The 23,997-nt window shown below is 36.0% G+C and overlaps 1 protein-coding gene across 2 annotated transcripts in view; it reads right to left on the minus strand.

Moving 5' to 3' along the window:
- Window positions 1-23,997, minus strand: part of LOC150110374 (UBX domain-containing protein 4) — a 202,467-nt gene that overhangs the window by 148,681 nt on the left and 29,789 nt on the right. For both annotated transcript variants that reach the window (XM_090399088.1, XM_090399098.1), the window contains exons 3-4: window positions 17,524-17,629; window positions 5,619-5,647 (exon numbers count right to left, since the gene is read on the minus strand). In XM_090399088.1, the coding sequence (XP_090255214.1) occupies window positions 5,619-5,647; window positions 17,524-17,629 (135 nt within the window). The remainder of the gene's footprint in view (window positions 1-5,618; window positions 5,648-17,523; window positions 17,630-23,997) is intronic.

Below are 23,997 nucleotides of genomic sequence, written 5' to 3' on the forward strand. Positions count from 1 at the left end.
TGAAGGAATGTGGTATTAAACCTGATATCAAAATTGGAGATGTTAATGTCAGCTCTTTGCTTTATGCGGATGATGTTATACTTCTAAAAAAATCCGCTACAAGTCTGCAAGATTCTTTGACTAAATTGAATAGCTGTTGTAATAGATATGGTATGAAGGTCAGCAATAAAAAGACAAAGACAATGAAAATAGGCAGAATCATTGAAAATGTCAACTGTGTTGTGAATGGAGAACCTGTGGAACAAGTAAAACATTTCAGCTACTTAGGCACAATTTTTACTGAAGATGGTAAACTAAATATAGAAATAGACAACAGAATCAGCAAAGCTGGTATCGTGGGAAGTCAATTGAATAAATTCATATGGAATAAGAAAGAAATTAGTCGGAACACTAAATTAGCTGTATACAAGACTGTGTTCAAACCAATTTTAACTTATGGATCTGAGAGCTGGGTCAGAAGTAAAACACTTGACCAAAGACTAGAGACCGCAGATATGAGAGTCCTGAGAAAGATTAGAGGCGTGAACAGATGGCATCAATGGCAATATGATATTAAAAATGAGGATATTAGGAAAGAACTTGATATTGTCAGCATCCAGGAATGCGTTAGCAGAGCTAATCTCAGATGGTATGGTCACTTAAATAGAATGGGAGAGGAAAGATTAGCAAAACAAGTGTTCTCTGCCAGGTTGGCAGGAAAACGACCCAGAGGAAGACCAAGATATAGGTGGATTGATACGGTACAAAGTGCCTTAGACGATAGAAATATAAGATCTGATAATGTTGGAGTCTTGACAAGTAACAGACTGATTTGGAGGAAAATTGTAGATAGGAAGTTAGTAATGATGTAATTTTTTCATGTAGTACTGTCATATCCTGTACACCCCTTGAGGGTACATGGCAGGAATTTGATGATGATGATGATGATGATGAGGAATATGGAATCTGGTACACTCCCAGGTGAGAAGTGTTTGTCTTTAGTGGAAGGCAGGATTAGGAAATCATATTTATTGGCTTGAAGGTTGCCTGGAACTCAGTTTTTTTTTTTTTTTTTTTTTTTAATTTTTAGATGCATTCAGAAATGCCTTTTTGTAAGGAATGGCAACTCTCTTGCCTGAATAGCTCATCAGATGATGAGCTACTAGTAGAAGAATAACTGTCCAAGATATGCTGTAATTTGGCTGGAAAATATCTGTTTGGAATTATGTTGTCTTTCATAGACTGTAATTCTACTCTGAGTGTATCATCAAAACAGATGATGTGTCCTGTAGACAAGAGTCTGGACAATTCCAAGTTTTTGTGAAGGGTGGTGCAAAGAGTCTAGAAGAATATATCTTTTGGAAAACACTGGATTCTTATAAACAGAAAATCTCAGAGAGCCACCCACTTCTCTCTTTATCAATGAATCCAAAAAAGAAAGGACTCCATTATTTTCTTTTTCTAATATAAATTTATTCTGGGAAAAAGGTTGTTAATTTTATCTAAGAAGCTGTCCAATTCTCCATTTGTATATGGCCAAATAGAGAACACAGCATGAAAATAATAAAACAAAGTAGAGGAACAAGGGATAAGAGTAGTGAAAAGATGGTGTTACAAGTGTTCCATGAAATAATTGGATAAAAGTAGTGACATGGGAGAACCCACAGTACAACCTCCCACCTACTTATATAGAAACAACTGCTTATATAAATTACATTGCCAGATAAATTATCAAGTGTATAGCAAAATCAAATAATATAAGCATGTCAGGATGAAAAGTCCTCAGAAAGCAGTTGAATAATTATATCTAATGAAACATTGGTTTAGCAGGAAACAACATCAAAGCTCACATTAGCAAATGAAATTCACAGGATTCTTTATGCAGGAAGGAGATTTTCCCATTCCAAAGGTTTTATAAAACCTTTTGACAATTTCTATGTAGGACAGCTGATACAGTCGACTACTGGTGGCAAAAATAGTCTGTTTTCTGTATTTTTAGCAGTCTATATAATTTAGGCATTCAGCATGAAAAATCTAACTTTTCAATGGTCTCAGTATTCAACTAATCTGTACTGTTTAGCAACTGATTTAATTTGTTAACTCGTGATTTGGTGGGATTTCTTATAATAAGTATGAAAGATGCTGGAGAAGAATGCTGATCTTACAATTATATTCAGTTGAATCCATGATAATAGTGCAACTTCCCTTTTCACTTTAGAAATCATAATATTGTGGCTGTTCATTAAAAATTGTAAAACTTATTTAAGATTTGGAATGTTAAAAGGTTAGACTTATTTGTACTATGTAAAATACAGGCAACTTCAAAATGTAATTTGTTTGCTGAATCAGAAAGAAGGTCGAACATGTTTTTATTTAATTTGCAGCAAGAAATCTGTATAAGAAATTTTCTTAGGTGCAATAGAGAAATTACTCCTAGATAAAACATTAATTTCATCTTGAGTGAGTTTAAAGTGGAACAGGAATATTCCACAGCCTACAGACAAACTACCAACCAATTTGACTGTAGGCTGTGGAGTGGAAGATTTATGTTGTCTACTTCTATCCATCTTTTTGCATAAGATTTTGTTTGGAGTTAAGGAATGATTTTTTGCTAGATTCTGTAGAGATGTGGGATATGATATTATATAACTCAGGAATTTAAATGTTTTTTAGATAACGGAGTGGCATAATGCAATGTAAAAGTAGTGGCATCTACTTTTACATCTTGTAACAAGCTTTCCAATCCTTTGCCCATTGATCTATGTTTGGTTAGAGTCATTAACTGTGTTAATGACCATGTTCTCAGTTCCCATGGTTCCTAACAGTATCATGTGACTAGCTGGAGAGCAACAGAACAGAAACACACTGCAACCCCTGTACATTTCTTTCTGACTGCAAAGTCATTTCTCTTTGTGTGTATTCACTCTAATGATGTGATACTCATCATGAAATCTTCTTCCTCTTTACAGCACTTCTATCCTGCTTACATGCAGGGTCCACTTTGATTATGTGATTGTGGGAAACCCCAACCAGCTTGTTGCAGAGTCTGGAATGGCGAATGGGGGAGGGGGAACAATGACTGTAGAAGTGTGCTCACGGAACTGGTTTGCCTGTTCTGGAGGACAAAAAACCCACGTTTCCAGGTGAAAAAAAAAAAAAAAACCCTACCTCCGTATGAGACTGCCTAACTCGCCTTTAGTGGAAGGAGACCAGATAAAATGTTCCTCATGTCTTGGAACGGGAATCGAACCCATGTCTTTCGACCAAAGAGCTTCGTCTATGCTGATTGAGCTATGGAGGCTCTTGATTCTCATCATGAAATATTAGTGGTTTACATAAAATTTCTTTTTTTCCTTATATAACTGTTACACCCTGATATCTTGAGAATATAGAATTCTCAGCTATCATGGTGTAACATGAAGAATAAATAAAATAAATTAAAAACCCTGCATAAAAGATAATAGTTGAATTAATTAAAAGAAAAAGAAATATTCTTGCATCCAATAAAATATATAAAAAAATTAAAGGTTTGTTAAACTAACTAACAAAAGAAAGAATATATTAATATTGTGATATGATTTAAATGAGAAAAGTTAAATAAATAAGACAGAAAAGGATTAGTCATAAGAAATGGTATGTGAGAGGCTAGAGATTAAGTTATTAAGTAAGTTCATAGAAAAATTTTGGAAAGGGGATTAAATTAGAGGCTAGCAAAGGAAAACAACAGACTATCGCTCAGGGCCGATTCCCGGATTGAGACATCGTTACGGGCTTGCCGATCAAAGGACGTTTGGCAGAAAAACGCCACCCTAATTGGTCGGTGAAGTAAAAACAAGTAGGGGGCAGAGAAAAGAAGTTAGAAAAAGTGCCGTTAGGAGAACAGGTATAAAAGGGTTGGAAACCCCCCCCCCCCCACACAAGGCTTTTTTTGGGTTTTGGTTTTGATTCCGTTCCAGGAGAGTCCTTCGCGAGCTCTTTCGTAGGGATTTCACGGTGTTTTCCTGAGTGGCGATATTGGAGTTATATCTCCACGTCACAACACGGAAACGAAAGTGAGCAGAATTTCGGCTCCATATTTCCTATGTCAGAAGCGAAGAATGCCATATAGTCGAGGAAAAAGAAAGCATATTCTTTGTGTTTCGACTTCAGTGACAACTACGAGAAGGGGAAAGAAGTAAAGAAATCGATGTCCACATGGCGAGTTGCACAGCCGACATATAGATGATTCGAAGTGTGTTAGGAGTTACGAAAAGTTAAGCCAACGTAAGCCTAGTTCAATTCCAAAAAGAACGTAGGAGAAGCAGATTATCGATGAGGTTATATCAAGATAGTTCAATCAGAAGGTAAAGGTCCATATGAAAAACCCAAGAAAGAAAGGTACTGTGAAATATATCTAATGTTAACTAAAATTTGTCTGTGATAAGTATCATTATTCTAATACGGAACTGTTGAAGTGACCAAGGAGAATTTATACTAGGACTTTAGTATCTGACAGAATATATTAGAAGTAAGCTGGCTAGTGTTAATGTTATGTGAAAAATTAAGTGTCCTGAGAATTTTGCATGTCTATTGTAATGTATTGGAAAGTTAAAATTGTCATAGTTGTGTGTTAGTGCAGAAAAAGATTTAGTTAATCTACTTAAGTTTGAATAGTTAGATAGTGTGAATTAATCTTATTTGTCCATGTCAAATGAATTTACGTGTTGAATGTGTATGGCAGCATGATCGTAATACTAGTTAGGTGTTAGTGCAGTAAATGATTTAATTAATCTACTTAAGTTTGAATAGTTAAATAGTGTGAATTAATCTTATTTGTCCATGTCAAGTGAATTTATGTGTTGAATTGTTATGGCGGCATGATCGTAATACCCATTATAGGATCATAGCCTAATTACTTGTAATAAGCTAATGTTAGTTTGTAAGTATTTAGTTTAGCATTAAATTGAGTAATCACAAAAAACTGATTTTGTACCATGTTAAGGAATTTAATAAACCTTTGTTCAATGATAAAAGAGTTGTCTGAAATTGCTGTCCAATGCACCACTTGGAAAATACGAACCTAATCACGCAGGAAATTAATGTTAAGAAACGAGATAAAGTGTCACGACTGCAACATAGTTACACTTTCAGACATATTTGAGTTCTTTCTCCTTGTTTTTGAATATAATATCTTAAACTAAATATCCCAAAAGGCGCAGTATAAATACAAATATTAGGGGTACTAAGGGGAGAAATAATTTAAGTATTAGTAAATTTTTTGGTGATATCTCATGCGTAGATAATAGAAGAACATAGATAAGAGGAAATTATAAAATAGAATAAAAATCGTAAAATGGGACACAACATAAATGGCGTAGCCGGTAGGATATAAAGTATAAGAAAGTTAATAGAATAGAATAAGAAGAATAGGTCACATAACTTATATGTGTAGTCGTATAATCATGTCTGTGAATTATGTTGGTATTAATCAAATTACTTTTTTTATGCTTTTAAATTAAAAAAAAATCATCCCATAAAACTTTCTCTCTCTTTCTACTGCATTCATTTTATATAAAATGAATGCAGAATTGCTATGAAGTTCAACATTAACAAAATGTAATTAAATAAATGTCAAAATTTATAAAAACACTTAAGGATACATATCTGTGAAAACTGACGACATGGATAACTAGAGAAGCAAAGAGAAGAAAAAAATATATATTAAAAATAGTAATGACTACAGATGTTAACATAAAAAAATCCCTAAGAGCAGTAAAAAAAATAAAATACTTTTCACTAGTAAAAACTAGAATTACTAGTGAGATTGTTAAAGGCCACAATAGTACTACAGTGCCTAAAACAGTACTAATATACAATAGGCTTACATACATGAGTGGGAATTACAGGAAAATAATAAAAATGAACTGATAGACCCCCTCTATTCAGCTTTTTTTATTATTTTTTTAAAGTAAAACACTACTAGTTCTTACCATAACCATGAAATTAAAAAAAAAAATGGTGATTACTGATATCTTTCAACATATGATCTTCAGTAAAATAATCATAATTAGGTAAATAAATTTAATAGTTCTGATATGTACATTTTATTTTTCCGAGTGTTATCCTTGTGATACTTTGAATACCCTTCTATTTATTTATTTCTTCTCTCTCTTTTTTTTTTTTTTTTTGAAAAGCACAAGTTTAGCACATGAGGCAGAGATCTGTTTATTCCAGATACCTGTCTTGAGCAGCCAGTTAAGTTTCTCTCCAGCTCTGCCAGTCAGACATTCTTCTCTCCTTTTCTGTCATTCTCTGTCAAGTTAATTTAGGATTCTCCATTTTTCCTTCTGGGATCTATGCCAAAGCTGCTCTACCTAAAATCTGTTGTCCATTCTGAGTATGAATCCTATCCATTTCCATCTGAGATTTTTTTGTAAATCTCATCAGTGATATGTTTTTGTTCAATCAGTTACATAAGTCATCATTTGTTAATATTTTATGCAGACAAAGATGTTTCAGACCTACTGAACCAGCTTTTTATTCTCCATTTTCACCAATGACTACAACCTTTTAGCTGTTCACAATAATCACTTCATCAGGTTCCTTCTCAGTGACTTACTCTCTCATGCATGGAGTTAATATAAAAAATATTAAGAAAGAATTATCAGTTATGCACTATCCTTTCCTTCATGCTTACACGGTGATCAGAATAAATCATGAAAATTATGGCCACAACTACCATGTTAGAGTAAAACTTTAGTTTAATATAAACCAAAATAGACACTCGACATTTCGACCTTCACATTAAGGTCATTATCTGGAGCATACACATATATACAAAGAAACAAACTGCACTACAATCTACATAGCATGCTAAAGTTGCTGATCAACTGTTAAAATTATAGGCCTGACCTCAAATGAAAAAAAAAAAAAAAACTTACTACACCAAATCTAGAGTCCCGATATTATTATTATCTATTAGGTTACAAAATTAAATTAAGCTGGAGAGCAACATGTTCACACAGAAAAAAATATACATAAATAAATAAAAGTTAAAATTAAAAAAAAATTACTTATATAAGTATACATATAAATTACAACAAACTGGTAATAAATTTAGTTTAATCCTTTATCCAAGTGTAAGCAAACAAAGTTTGCGCCTGAAAATATCTTTGGGACTGAAGTAATGTGGTGCAACACTAGGCAACTCCAAGCAAAGGTGGACCAAGCTCTCATCACTTGTCTCAGTATCTCCCACAGTGCAAAGCACATCTACTTGCAGACATGTATACTGCTATGCATTAAGGGAAGGGCCACTACCCAGACCGGTTTCGACCTTTATTGAAGTCTCGTCAGTGGGAGGCAGACCCAAACGTGGAGATACTATGGCAGAAGCAATAGGAGAGGTCATATTTACCTATACAAGTTGCCAACAGGTGTACCACCTTATTATTGAATTACTCTGGATTTAGAGAAAGATGTTGGAAGTTTATTTTGCACTCTTGATTAGACTATAATAAATTTAGTTTAATCCTTTATCCAAGTAAACTTCCAACAACAAACTGGTATGGATAGTGACCAATAAAAGCTGAAAAATTGCTTCGAGTCCTAAAGTCCCAAATTCTTGGGATTTTTATGCCACCATTATTGCCGGCCTGGTTGGCCAAGTGGATAGCATATCCACTGTCCAGCCAAAAGGCAGTGGGTTTAAATCCCACCATGGGCATAGATGTTTGTGATTGTCTGTAGAAATACCAGTGGTGGTTGGTGGTAGATGACGTTGGTATAGTTGCGGTCAGTTGGTGATTGAATGGTGGAGATGGAGTTGTAGAGCAGGTATCCTCCATTGATGAGTCCCTGGAGGTGTCCAAATAATAATAATAAATAATTATTGTTAAGATTAGGGTGGTTAATCAAAATTTCAGAGGCTTCTTTAAATTTCTGTTCATACAAAAACCTGATATGAACCAAGACAAGTTACTTAGCTTTGACAGGCCTTTAAGGTTAAAACACACACACACACACACACACACAAAGGGAATTCTTGAAATTTTGTGAAGAACTATGGTTTGGATAGAATGGTCAGAGAAAATTTCTCAGGCTCCAGCAGGTACTGAGAATAATCTTGGTGTTCTCCCTTCATTTTTCTGGAGATCTAACAGTATGACCAAAGCAAGAGTATGCATGAACAAGGAATCTGATAAATCTCTGTATATAACAACATATCTCGTTGGTTTTTAATGGAGGCTAGAATGGATGAGAGTTTCAAATAGGAAAAAAAATGTGTTAAAGACTGACTAGCTCTTACGACTTTGGTTATATATTCATTCACATAAGAAACAGTGATTTGATTAACCTATTCATTAAGAAGAAAGCAAGGATTATAGCTATTTAAGACACACCTGATAACTCAGCTCTTGTATACATTATTTATGAAGCTAGATTTAATCAAGATTGATTCATTTTGTGACAAAGTTTCAGTGGAGAATAAAGAATATATTCTGGAAACAAAAGTCTTGTTTCCAGAATATATTCCAGAATAAAAACATGAAAAAATGCAATTTTTAGTAAAGTGCACACACGCGTTTATTTCGTGTTTTTACGCAAAAATGCTATAAATTGGAGCACGTTGTATGTATTTATGTAATTTTTCTTACATATATCATAATTTAACGTAGAGAACACAGCAATACATAGTATATGTGAATTTAATATTGTAACTATCATTATGCCGTTAGAGGGCACTTATATCACACAAATCTTGCAATTTTTTATTAATTTGCATATCAGCTGATTAATTCTTATTTGCGGAGTTTGAATATCAGCACTGCCATATAGCTACAGAAAAATCAACGTAATCATACAAGCAATTCCAAGCAAATAATAGCCCACAGGTTTGCATTGTGGGAAATTCAAGGTTTTATGAACAGAAAACAAGAAAAAAAAAATGCAATTTTTAGTAAAGTGCACAAACACGTTATTTTCGTGTTTTTACACAAAAATGCTATAAATTGGAGCTCATTTTTAGAGCCCATATATTCTGAGTAGTTTCACATTATATATTTTCAGTCTGCCACTGTACATTCTACAATACAATGGATACTGAATAGCTGCTGTCCACAATTTAAGTTGTAATGAGAAGGAAAGGTACATGCTAGTTTCAGAAGAATAATACCCATGGAAAAGCCATTAGGAAGAAACAGACAGACAGAGAGCAGTTAAGATGAGTCACTAATTAGTTGTACTCAGAGTTAGAACAGAAAGAACAAAAGTCAGCATAATTACAGAAATTAGGGAAGAGAACTTTTGAGGCATCAAAGGACATCATACATGTGAGGCAGATCAGACTCTGGAGGAAGAGTATTAAGGAAGGATGTGGATATAAGAAAGAGATGGAGAATATACCTTGAAGGGCTTTTGAATGAAGAAAATGGAAGGGCTCACAGAGAAGTTGAGAGCCTTATGAGGGGGATGGTGTAGAACATTAGTAGAGTGGAAGTGATAGGATCCCAGTGGAGGCATAGAAGGCACTGGGGGAAGAGGGAGTTGACCTGCTGTGGGACCTATTAATAAAAGTTTGTCAACAGGAAAATATACCTGAGGAATGGGAGGAAAGTACTCTTGTCCCCATCTACAAGAGTAAAGGGGATGCCCAAGACTGTAAGAATTACAGAGGAATAAAGTTGATGTCCCACACAATGAAAATCCTAGAGAGGGTTCTTGATGGAAGACTGAGGAAGAAGGTGGAGATTGCAAAGGAGGAATTTGACTTCATGCCTGGTCGATCGATGAGAGATGCTATCTTTGGGTTAGAACAGATGATGGAAAAGTTTCGAGAGAAGCAACTGGAGCTACATCTGGTATTTATTGATCTGGAGAAAGCGTATGATAGAGTGCCAAGGCAAGAAGTCTGGAGGTGTCTGAGGGAGAAGAAGGTACTGGAGAAATATGTCAGGTTGGTGCAGGAAATGTACAGAAATGTAAAGACAAGAGTTCGAACCTGCCTGGAAGAGAGAGAAAGTTTTCCAGTAACAGTTGGCTTGTCAAGGGTCAGCATTAAGTCCGTTCCTGTATAATATTGTAAAGGTGGTGGTGAAACGGACTAAGTTCCGAGTTTCCGTGCACAGTTCACATAGGATATACGTACTCTACAAAGAATTAGTACAGGATAAATAACTAACAACTATTAGAACATACAATTATTTTATAATTATGGAATATACATCAGTAAGTGAATAATTTACTAATTGTCTGATTAGAAAATTTGGCTCAGGGAATGGCAGACTATGTTAAATCCTGAATGAAACACTATCTCATCTTCTTTTATACCCTCTTTTACCTTGCGGTGTCAAGGGTCCATTGATCATCGGACCTCAATCCGTTTACAGGATAAGGTGGTCAGCCCTATGTCCCGGTATATCCTATGGCCTGTAGTGTTAAGTTCTCAAGGCCAGTTTGCCTGCTTTGCGGGATGAAAAACCCCAGAATAAACTGAGGGAAAAACCCTGCTGTCCATGCCCAAGACTGGCTAACTTGGCTATGGTTGAGGAAGATCCTTCAGCTCCTCACGTCACCGACGGGAATCGAACCTAGGACACTCCTTCCCCAGGCATATGGTTGCGAAGCGCATAGCCACTAGGCTAATCGCGCGGACCAAAATAGTGCAGTTAAAGTTCTATCTTACATCGCAAATATGCAGATGATTTCAAGAATAAAACGGATTGTATTTAGCATCGATTCCAGTTACTGGCAAGAGTAATTGAAACATTTGTCATCGATAACTGTAATGAGAGATCCTCTAGTTGTGTAAGATAAATTTACTGTGAATACTAGGCATGAAACACTATTATATTATAATTCCTTTCATTCAGAATTTAACAGAGACTCATCACAAACAGCAACCCTACTTAAGTGGGAAAAGCTGCAGAAGAAGAAGAGAAGAGATAACTGATTTTAAATGGTTTTGCCAGGCTGGCCCAAGAAAAGAACACAGTATATCATAAATGGTTTGAGACAAAATCTTCAGCTTCATTCACAGCCTACACTGAAGCCTGCAACCACTTACAAAATCAACATAAACAGGGCTAAGTCTGTGAAAGAACTAAATGTAGAAAACTTCTATCTATGCCAGTGATAGTTGTGCATTATAATACATTGCAAAAGCTACTGAACACAACTTTTGTCCATATGTGTTTCCAAACATTTTTATCATCATTAATGTTGGTAGTATTCCAACATTAACTAAAGATAAAGCTGACCACCTGGCATCATTCTTTTCATCGAACTCCAAATGGACAATCGTGAACAACATGGCTACCAAAAAAAAGCTTCTGGTCCTCATGGAATCCCACCAACTATGCTCAACAGATATCTGCACCTGAACAAACACCTATTTTTAACATCAATACCCTATAATATACTGATCTAGCCTATGCCATATTATATCGTGCAATAAAGTCCATATACATTCTATTCCAAAAAATATATATACCATATTTGCTGGCATATAAGCCGCACTTTTTTTCTTTGAAGATAGGTCTGAAAAACAGGGTGCATCTTATACGCTGATATTCAGTTTTTTATTACTTTCATTTCTGGAAATTTTCTCTGTTCCGAGTAATGCGATTTCTTTCTTGCTTCCTTGTGGTGTGTGAGAGCATTCCAGTTAAGTAGAGTTCAGTGGATACCCATGTGCTGTCATAGACGATCACAGCTGTGTTCCTGTTGGTTTCACCTTTCCAATTGTTGTCGCGGTTGTTGTGAACGTTGATAAATTTCTACTGTTAAATTTTCTCTAAATTTCTTGGCAAATTATGGCTGAAAAACATCGGCATTGCTACAATATTGCATACAAGCTAAGTGTGATTGTGTATGCTAAAGAACATGGAACAGGACTGCAGAGAGGAGAGGCATTTCGGACTACCCCCCAACTGAGAAAATGATAAGAACTTGACGGAATCAAGAAGAGGATCTAAAAAAAGCAACTCACAATAAACATAACCTATGAAGTGGAACTGCAAAATGGCCAAAACTTGAGGCAGAACTGAATACTTGGATTTTAGACCACAGAAAAACAGGACTTTCAGTGTCTACAAACTGAATTTCATCGATTCGTCATTAACTCAAGGAAACGAGAAAATTTTGAATTTGTGCAAATAGGAAACATGGACAAGGTTGTGCTGACTTTTGAATAGTATAGGTGGCACCAGCGAATAATCAACGTTAAATTTGTGCTCCCACATTTTATCATAACTGCAAGTGTACAAAATAAGCAGCAAATGGAAAAGTAACAGAAGGTACTAAGCAGCTGACTACTACAGTAAAACTCGCAAGTACCCATAGTCCATTAAATCTGCTATATTCTATAACTAAAAAACAGCCACGTGAAAGCGCTTTGCCTACCATCCGAAATAAAGATGGCGGCAACAAAAGCCAACAACGGAAGACTACCTCGAGTCCCGTCAACGTAGCGTCGCCAATCAACAACAAACCGAATGACATTAAGAAGTGCTGCAGCTGTAAACAGAAGTCAAAGAAGGGAAAAACAGTATATTGTGTGATTTCTGCTGCAACTGGATACATATTTCTTGTGCGAAAATAAATGAATCGGCGCACAAGCTTTTCACCGATCTAAACCAGCACTACCTCTGTACGATGTGCCTCCCCTCCATAAAACAGATATTAAACCTAGGCAAAAGAGTCACAAACCTCGAGCAGCAGCTTAATATCGTGATCGATACCTTCTCCTCCAAAATCAGAAAGTTGGAAACTAAGCTCAAGACACTCAAAGATCAGCGCCCGACCGCAAGTGCACCTGTGCCTACTAATGAACTTCGTGAACTAATTTGAGTTTTCTATTTTCAGCCTCAAGCGACTCGTGTACTGATGATGTACATGAGTCGCTTGAGGTTGAAAATAGAAAACTCAACGCTGTTATCCTGAACTTTCCGACAGAAAACGGTAAATCCCTAAAAGACATCAGCAAACTTGCGGGAGAATGCAATTTCGATCCCAGAAACATAGTCGCATGCCATCATATCGGACCCATAAACAAGAAAAGATGAAATGAACTATCCACGTTCTTGTGAAAGTGACCTGCGACTCACCATTAAACACAACCAAATTTATAACAGCGATAAACAAGCTAAAGGACACTTTAGCTTGTTTATCGCTGTCGCTCATACATGCTCGACCTGATTTAACCTTTGCCCAGAGAGAACAAAGACGCCAACTCCGAAAACAACTAGAAGAAAAACACCAAACTGGAGACAACAGCTGGGTAATAGACTACAAACAATCCAAACTAGTACAAAAACCAGGTGACGCCAGTAGCCACCAAGATCACCAGCATGCAGACACTGCATAGGAAACATGCAGGACCCTTGGGGTCAAATCAATGCCTTACAGAACCTTCCATATCCACTTCACTGACATCCGTGGCCTCAACAGCATCCACTACCACCTGCAGTCCACCAAACCCCACCTACTCTTTTTAATCGAAACTCAAATCTCACCTCCCCCCACCCCCAGCACTATTCATCTCAACTTTCCTAATTATACACTATTTAAATCTATTTGACCTAAGGGTGGCGTCTGTACATATATCCGCTCTGACATACCCTGCCAGAGAACAACTAGCTTGGAATCGCCCGACTTCGACCTTCTTTGGCTGAAGATATCCCCTCCCCTTCCCCCCCACTCGGTCAAAATCATCTGCTGTCTCTATCGCTCTCCTAACACCACCAATCACTCAGAGCTCTCTCATTTCCTCTCCTTAAAAGTTGATTTTCTCCAGTCCCACTCCTCAAACAGTGAAATCATCCTCCTGGGTGATTTCAACGTCCATAACACCAATTGGCTTTCCTCTTCTAGTCATACAGATCCTGCAGGCAGAGATGCTGAAACATTTGCAGTCACTAATGACCTTACGCAAATTGTTCAAAAACCGACCAGAATACCAGATAACCCAAACCACTCCCCAAATACCCTAGATCTCTTACTTACTAATGACCCCTCCAAATATGCAGTAAATGTAGTAAGCCCCCTGGGTAATTCTGACCACAACTTAGTGTTTATCTCCCCCCCCCCCCATGCAACAGCGCCTACACAGTTACTCCCACACAAGAGTAGTTTGGCATTATAATAGTGCCAAATGGGACAGTCTCTGAGACTACTATGCTTCATTCTCATGGTTAGACTATTGTTTCTGGTCTTCTAATCCAGACATAGGCACTGAACGCATCACCAAAGTGATCCTCGCTGGCATGAAAACATATATTCCCCACACTACTCAGACCTGCTATCCCCTAACTAAACCCTGGTTCTCCAAAAAATGGGCCAAGGCAGTACAAATGAAAAATCAGGCATACCACCACTGGCTCAAATCAAGAACCCCATCCTCATTCAATGCCTACACTGAAGTCTGAAACAAATGCAAGAAAACTATCAATACTTCCAAAACAGATTTTGAATGGGCAAAAAGCAGGAAGCTTGCAGCCTGTCCAAACAGAAGCCATGCCTTTTCGTCCCTTGCTAAGGCAATTGGCCGTAATAACTTTTTCTCTACACTGTTCCCACTCTATCATACCCAGATGGCTCATTTGCAACATCACCCATAGAAAAAGCTAACCTCCTGGCATCACACTTTGCCTCCAATGCACACATAACTGACAGTGGCAAATGCCCTCCAGTCATTCCAACTGTCCAACATACACTGCCCCTTATATCCTTTTACCAAAAAGACATCACAAACCCGTGGAATTCTTCCAATTATTCTGAAGGTCTGTGCATCTGAACTAACCTATCCTGTATACACTCTCTTACTCCACTGGTATATATCCCAAAACCTGGAAACTGGCCTATTCAACCCATTCCTAAAAAAGGGTGACAAATCACTGCCATCTAAACTACTGCCCTATCTCACTCACTTCAAAATGGCCATATCTAAAGTATCCTATCTAAAGTAATGGAGAAAATCATCAACTCTCAAATCCTAAACTACCTTGAAGGTACCTGGCTATTAAGCGACCACCAGTACGGATTCCACCAAAGCCGTTCAACAGGAGATGATCTACTCTCATACATTACCCATCGCTGGACAAGCACTATGGAGAAATTCAGCAAATCCCAAGTAGTTGCACTTGATATCTCCAAAGCCTTTGACCGAGTCTGGCACAAAGGCTTACTAAGCAAACTCCCATCATTTGGACTGCCTCAGGACTTCTGCAAATGGATTGCCAGCTTCCTGTCTGGATGCACACTGTGTGATGGTAGACGGCTCCCTATCCTCTCACCATCCAACTAATGCCAGAGTCCCTCAAGGCTCAGTTCACTCACCGACCCTCTTCCTTCTATATATCAATGACCTACTTCAGTTGACCTCTAACCCAATACACAGTTTTCATATGACAGCACACTACATTTCTCCCTTTCATTTGAGAAACCCTACCCTACACAACTCACTTCAACCCACAGAACATCAACCACCACTGCCCTTAATTCCGACCTCCAAGTCATCCTCCGATGGGGCTCAGACAACCTTGTCAACTTCAATGGTAGTAAAACCCAGTTCTGTCTTATTTCTCACAAAAAAGAACCATTTCCCCCAGCATTGTTTTCGATAACACTCAAATTCACAGACAAGACAAAATTTTTCTTCTTCTTGGAATTACCTTGACATCAAGCCTCTCCTGGCATAAACACATCACAACCGTTGCGTCCTGAGCATCCAAAAAACTAGGTTTTCTCTTTCGCTCAAGCTACTTCACCTCTAAAGCTGTTAACACTATACAAGTCACAAATCCGCCCAACTCTCGAATACTGCTCTCACATCTGGAGTGGGGCTCCAAAAAGCTCCCTCAAAATGCTTGACTCAATACAGAGAAGAGCAATTAGACTAATAAATGACCCATCCCTCACCAACTCGCTCCCCCCACTTTCACATAGACGCTTTGTCTCTGCAATCTGTATATTCTATGAATACTTTCATGGGAAAGGTTCATCTGAACCAGCATCAATAATTCCCCCACCCTATACTAAACCCATTGGAACATGTACAGCTGCCGCCCAACATCCTTTTACAGTACACCTCAAAACCCACAGAACAAGTTTCTTCTCCTCCTCATTCATCCCTGCTACTGCAGTACTGTGAAACAGTCTCTCCCCCCCCTGACGTATTTCCCAAGGAATACAATATACAGGCGTTCAAATCAAATGTAAACAAGTTTTTCCTTTCACAACCCATCACTCATATATGGTACTAACGTACTATAGGTTGACCAGCCAACCTCCTGTATATGGGCCCAACATAACAAAAAACTGTAGATTCCAAGGGCATAAAAAGTGTTACTGTTAAAACTTCTGGGCACAAAAAAACTTACATGATTGTTTTATCCTGCTGTGCTGACGGAACAAAATTGCCGCCACTATTGATTTTTAAAAGGAAGACGCTACCCAAAGGAAAAATCTGCTTAAAGGAGAGTTTGTACATGTTCACGCAAAAGGCTGGGTGGATGGAGGAGGAATGATGTTATGGATAGATAAAATTTGGTCTAGGTGCCCTGTAGGACTGTTGAAGAAGCCTGCCCAGTTAGTATGGGGTCAGTTTCGTTCTCACAAAACAGAAGATGTTAAAAACTCAGTTAGCTGTAATTGCAGGAGGTCTAGCTAGTTAGCTTCAACCTTTAGATGTCTGTATTAATAAACCATTTAAGGGATTTATGAAGGGGAAGTGGAACAGCTGGATGGAGTCTTCAGATTTTGAGGTCACACCATCAGGAAGAAGGAAGAGGCCTAGCATTTCGCAAGTTTGTGAGTAGGTCAAAGCTTTATAGGATGCTGCGAAAACTGAGACAATGGTTAAATCATTTAAGAAGTGTGGCATTAGTAATGCACTGGATGGTACAGAAGACAATTTGTTGTATGAGGACTGAGATTCTGATTTAGAAGAGGTTTCAAGTGTCTCTTCATTTAGCTCTGGAGATGAATTTCTGGGTTTTAACGAAGAAGATTAAAAGGTAGGTACTCTTTCCTAGTTAGATTAGGTATTTGTTGAAAAAAAAAACTTACATATTACTTTATATTTGAAATACTGTAAATTCATTATAATATTCAATGATAAAGTTTTTTTCCTAAAAAATGTGTACAAAAAAGGGGGTGCATCTTATACACCAGTAAATACAGTATATATCTAACAATTAAACTACTGACCTATTGTTCTCACTTCAGAATTGCCTCGTGTAATGGAGAAGCTCATCAATAGTCGCTTCTTCAACATGTAGAGAACTGTCAATTAATCAGTTATCATCAAAATGAATTTTGAAAATCAAGATCCACAGTATATTTCCTCACCTACATCATATCCACCTCTGGCAGACACATGCCATGGAAAGGTTTGGAGAAACTTGTGCTGTTTCACTTGACATTTCCAAGGCATTTGCATTGTTGGTGCTAATCACAATTAACCCAACAAATGATTACCAAAGGTGAGTAATCTTTCTTTTTAAATTACAAAATTTAAAAAGGGGAAAAAAATGCACACTATGCTTTAATCATCAAGTGACTTACCTATCTGCTTTCAGTTTAAGAGCAACACAGCCACTGCTTTCAAGTTTTCCAATTACATCTGGATCATCATATGTTAAATTCATCTTGTTTGATAATTCATCATTACCTATATATACATACACACATTTTAGCAAGATCATCCAAATATAACCACCACACAGTCAACTTCCAGTATAGCAAATATTCAAGTTACAGTGAATTCCACTCACTATAACAAGATACCAATATTTTTCAGCCAAAGCCTCATAGTATCACTCACTGTCATACTAAATGAAACTTGTAATAACAAACTCTTCCTTTGATCCCTATAAATTCACTATAGTGAGAGTTAACTGTGTGCTTTCTGCATCATAATTTTGCACTGTTATGAGAAAATCCATAATTCCATACTGAATGGGAATTTGTTTTTTATATGATCCCAATTATTACATTAGCTGCTTATGTTTCACATTAGATTCTTAGTTATGATTTAATATTTAAAACAGTTCTGAAAATACTAGTAAATTTCAGTTATGATTCTGAAATTTATTCTTTGTTCTCATGCAAAATTTACCTTTATCAATGCTTAAAGAAAAGTAGACAAGTATTGGAGTGGAAGATGGGCACAAGTGGGGAGAGGATGAAAACAGATAAAAGAATGACTTGAGATTTTTCATATTCATGAAAAATCAAATTCATTCTTGCTAAGTTCATCATAAATAAACTGAAATTATATATATATATATATATTTTTTTTTTATCCTTTACAAAAGCTCAAGCAAACAAAAAGTTTGCACACAACTACTAGGCTACTTGCATATGAGAATGAACTTTGTATCAAATTGCCCTAGAATCCCATAATGCATGGCACATTTCCTCTCAAAAGTGTATACTGCCTTGCTTTATAGGAAGAAGCATTATGACTGGATTCAACCCTTACTGAGGTCTAAGTGGGAGTTAGACTAGTAGAGATACCGAGAGCTAAATCAATGGTAGAAGTCATATTTTTGTTGTTTATAGTCATAACTATAAACAACAAAATTATACAATAACCACAGGAATAAACTTTAATGAAAGTACAGATATTTTGTACTGAAAATAACAGCACATCCTCAGCATGTAGAAACAACAAGCAAATCAAAGGATAGGAATACATGGTACATAAAACAATCGGTTTACCAATTAAAAACAGTTACCGCAAGAGAGAGAGAGAGAGAGAGAGAGAATCATCCTGATTCAGGTTATGTCAATGTAAAAAAGTTTTATAATTTTTGTTTGAAAAGGCATTCGTAATTAAAACTATATGGAGAAGACAAGCTTCATCTCACAGAATACCATGTTTAGTGATAGGAAAATATGTGAGAATAAATATTTCTTCAAAATTTGACCAATAGGTTCAGAGATAGCAGAAATATAAGGGATCAGAACCCTGTGGTCTGCTGAAGAAGAATCCTTAGGTGTTGGAACATAAGAATCAATTATCTGATGGATTTTTTGAGGGTTTTAACCATTCAAACACCATTAAAGTTTTGATAGTGAGAAGTTCTTGTTGTAAGCTTGAGGGAGAGAAGCACAAATGATGTGCTCTATTAATTAATGACTTAATAACACCAATTTTTCAATAATGAGCAGGTTTAATGAGCAGAATTTTGATGAATGTACCTGCCAGCAAAAGCAGGTTTCCAATATACACTGATTGACAAAGTACTGGAAGCCATGCAAGTAAGAAGGATGTCCGAGAATGGTAAAAACTGCCATCATTTTCTTTTTCCATTATGAACTAAATACACGGATGAAGGCTATTTCTTACTTCAGATCAACAGCTTTCACCCACACAGCCTGTGCACTGTATTCCTATTCTTTAATTTGCTTGATGTTTCTACACTGAGAATGCACTGTTATTTTCAGCACAAAATATTTGTACTTTCATTAAAGTTTATTACTGTGTTCATGGGGTAATTTTGTTATTAAAGTCATATTTTCATACAAAAGTAGGAAAATGGTATACCACCATACTATTAAAATCACTAAATGAGAGATAGTGTAACAAGTTTCTTTGCCTGATTAGAAAGCATACTTAACAAGACAGTTTTGTTTGCTCAATCTTGAATAAAGGATAGAAACGAGAATATAATTTCCTGCCAATTATAATTTACTTTTCATCCAAGCAGGGAAGACCTGTTACTAAGTTCATTCTGAATGCATTTGCACTTATCACTTGCAGATATAACCACACCATTTGCTTTAATTATAAACAAGAATAATTCTGCAACAAGTAGAAACACTTCAGCACAAAGTGGAAATTACATTCCTCTTAAACATACTATCTGTCATTTAGAAGCTTTTTCAATAACTTCCATAACATTTTTCTGCCTTCCATATATTTATCTTTAGTACTCTTACTGAAGCTTTCCCATGAATTTAAAAATATCTACTTTTACACACTGCTTTGTTACCATATATATTTCTTCCAAAACTTATGGCAAGATAGTAATGTATCTAAAACTGATATAATGCTAACTATATAGTGGAAGAAATAACATTACAAGAAATCTTACAAGCAATACAGCAAAGAATCAGAAAATCCCCTAGAGAAGATTGAATAAATATAAAACTTATTAAATAGAAGTATATCATTTGTCAAACAACTTTTAAAATTATTTAACAATATCTGGCAGCAAGGAAAAATCCCAGAACGTTGGAATAAGGCAATTACCATTCCAACATATAAAAAGGCAATAAGTGCAACTGTGAAAACCACAGAGGAATAAATCTCCTAAATACTGGTTATAAGTTATATGCATGAACATTAACCACAAAACTTAAATTCTAATTTATAAAAACATTATAAATTCAAAATAGAAACACTCATAATAGTATTTGTAGATTACCAGAAAGCCTTTGAGAGAGTCTTAAGGAACAATTCAATGTGGACTGTACTCAAAATCTAAACATTCCAAATTAGCTGCTGGCTGCAATAACTAACATGTATCAAAACAACCAAATGACTATAAGAATCAATTAAAAAGTTAAAGAGGGCTCCATCAAGGATATCCAATATCCCACTCTTATTTAATACCTATATAGCAACACACAAAACAAAAATCATGACTGAAAATAAAATTTCAGAACAAATTAACTGCTTCAAATACCTTGGATGTACTATGAGAGTGGTCTGAAAAGCTCTCGGCCTAACAATGAAAAAACAAATTTATAATTTCAAAATTATTTTTATTTTTCAACATAATCTCCCTTAAGACTAATACATTTATTCCAGCAATGCTCCAGCGCCACTATCCTGTCCTGGTATTGGTTCTCAGTAAAATCTGCAAAATACCCCTCTAAGCTGCAATCACCTCTTGATTCTAAGAAAAATGCTAATCTGGGAGGAAGAGTTTTAGTTTTGGGAAGAGATAGAAGTCAGAGAGAGCCAAATCTGGGGAATAGAGTGGATGCTCCAACAATTCGTAGTAAAGATCCCTTAATTTTCCCATTGCCAAAACACCTTTGTAGGCAGGTGCATTGTCCTGATGAAAGATGAATTTTTTTCTTCTGCAAACGGGTCTTTTCTCACAAATTAGTCTGGTTAAAAGATCAGAATAATATTTCCCGGTTATTGTTTTACCCTTTTCAAGATAATTAATAAACAATATGCCTTTAGCATCCCACAACACTGATATCATGACCTTTCCTGCTGATGGAACTGACTTGGTCTTCTTTGATACTGAACAACTGGCTTCTGTCCACTGTTGTAATGGTAAATCCAAGTCTCATCCAGAGTAAGTTAAAACAATCCTAGCGCTGTTCAGAGATTTTCATGTGAGAGTGTTTTTGATCTGCTATGAGCAAGCACGGCACTCATCTTGTGCAAAGCTTTTTCAATTGCAATTCTTCATCCAAAATATATCCTACACATTCTTTTGAAATGCCTATAGTCACAGCAATTTCACACACTTTGAACACACCGGTCATCCAATACCATATCATTCACTTGATCAATGATTACTGGTGCTGTTACACTTTTTGGACGTCTTTCATGTGGATCATCTTCAGGGCTGGTTTAAACTCGTTTAAACTCAGCAGCCCATTTCTTAATTGTCAAAAATGAAGGAGAAGGGTGCCCATAAACTTTTATGAACTTTGAATGAATTTCTTTTGGCATTAAACCTTCTTTAACAAAGAATTTTATAACTGCACGATACTCAATTTCATCCATTTCAAGGGATATAGACAACACTTTTGCTACAGACAGTTGTATAAAACAAACTACTTCATAGAATGACTTGCAATTTCACATGGATGCTTATGACAGATGTACCAACTTAGAAAAAAAAAAATTGCCAATAGTGTTGCCATCTATGGTCAATGCCGAGAACTTTTCAGACCACCCTTGTAGAATGGGAAGCAAAGATAAACTCCAAATTCACAAAAGAAGTTGAAACTGATATCAAAATTTCAAACTTTCTAAAGATAACTGGAATGATGAATAATATTTTCAAACCTAACTAAGTTCAAAAGCATACAAGAATAAGAGTTTATAAAATTTTAGCAAGACCTCTGCTGTATGGAAGTTAATTATGGACCATAAAAACTGCAGAAGAAAAAAGAATAGTAACTGGAGAAATGAAATTCCTGCGAAAGACAGAGGCTATACTCTCTGGGACAAAAAACAGAAATATATAAAGAACTAAAAATAGACTCAGTATTGGACAACGTATATGAATACCGAAAGAATGGACATCTCAAGACCACCTAAAAAATTGATACCAGCCAGTTGGAGGATATCAGGAACAACCAAGGAAAGGATGAAATGAGACTGGAACAGGCTATTCAGCCCAAATCTCTGAAAGGATGATGTTGATGATATATTTCTTTGTATTCTCAAAAAGCACAAGTTGACTTGTTTACTAGAAATTTTTGATATACTTTCTTCTTTTTCCAAGACAACTTGGACTTCCTCTTTAACTTGAGAACTCCACTATCAAAAAAGGAGAACTCCACCATCAAAAAAGGAGAACTCCACCTTGGAGTTCTCCTTTTTTGATATCCTTACAAACAACTTCACAGATGCCTTTCTGTCTAAATAGATGTTTTCTTCAGTTTGCCACTGAATCTTTAAGGTTTGGTTCTTGTTTTCAAATTATTTCTTTATTTTTTAATAATATCTGCATACTTGTGTCTACATTTGATCTCTGAAAGCTACTTGACTGATTCTTTTTAAAACTTTTGTATATTTTCTTGTCAACATGAAATTGATTTTATCCTACTTTAAACTTTGAGGCTAGCTGGTGAAAAGACGTGCTGTTAAGAGACTCCTGACCTGAAAGATCAGTGCCTTTTGTTGATTTATTCAGTGTTTTCTTAGATTTATTGGTGTATTTTTAGTACATTATTGTAGTTTATTTTTAGTGTATTTATTGTACTAAAGCATTTAATAACATAACTAAAGAAATATTATTAGTTTTTACTACTCTTCAGAATGGCACTGAAAACTTGTCACAACAGGACAGTGTATAAAGCAGAAGTGAAAGTTGTTACTGTTGAGGAGAACCTTTATCAAGATGATCACAAGCATTTGTGAAGTGATGATGATATATCCAAGAATAATCTACATTAGAAATATCTCAATTTAAAGAAATTATTAGAAAATCGACCAGAGAATTAGAAAAAGTGGAAAATCGTTTAACAAAACTTAGACAGGATAAGAAAAAGAATCAGAACAAGAACAGGCAGGAAAGCACTGAACTTGGTAATCATAATAATAACAAGGTAAGTCAGTTAAAATCTAAGAAAAAAAGAGGTAATATGGTATGGTGATGCAATCATAAAATTTGTGCCTACCAAGGGAGTCACCACTTCTAGTTTCCTGGGAAAAAAATTAAAGATATGACAAATGTAATCGAAACACAGAAAAGAAAAGTAAAAGAGATGATAGTTCTTGTACGAACTAATAATTTAAGCAACAACAAATATAGTATGAGAGAGAATATGAAAGGTCTGTTGGAAGAATCAAGAACGAAATATGAGAGAGTAAAAATTGCAGGTTTGCTACCCAGATATGACAGTACCGAGTTAAGGAGGAGGACAATAATAGCAAATGATTCCATGTGCAAGCTGGGTGGAAGAAATAGATGCAAGTTTTTAGATGTGTGGAGTGTGTTTGATGGCAGAAAAGACTTGTATAAGAGGGATGGCATGCACTTGAATTCATTTGGCATCAGAAGCCTGGAAAAATTACATGAGATGAGACCTAATACAGAGTCAAGGAAACTAGATCATCAAAGGAAGAATGAGAAAAATGTGTATGAAAATTCAGCTATGGTATGCAAACATGGTTATGCATCAGATGAAGGGGTGGAAATATACTCTTTGGGTTTCGACCTTTTCAGTATGTCTGGAGAGGGAAAAGAGAAAGTTCTACAACAATGCCAAATAGATTACACATCTAATTATAAGAATAGGCTAGGTGATAATTTGTTATGTCTATACACAAAT

The sequence above is a fragment of the Typopeltis vanoorti genome, chromosome 1, assembly GCF_054136105.1.
Source record: "Typopeltis vanoorti isolate ZY-2024b chromosome 1, IOZ_Tvanoo_1.0, whole genome shotgun sequence".
NCBI lineage: Eukaryota > Metazoa > Arthropoda > Arachnida > Uropygi > Thelyphonidae > Typopeltis > Typopeltis vanoorti.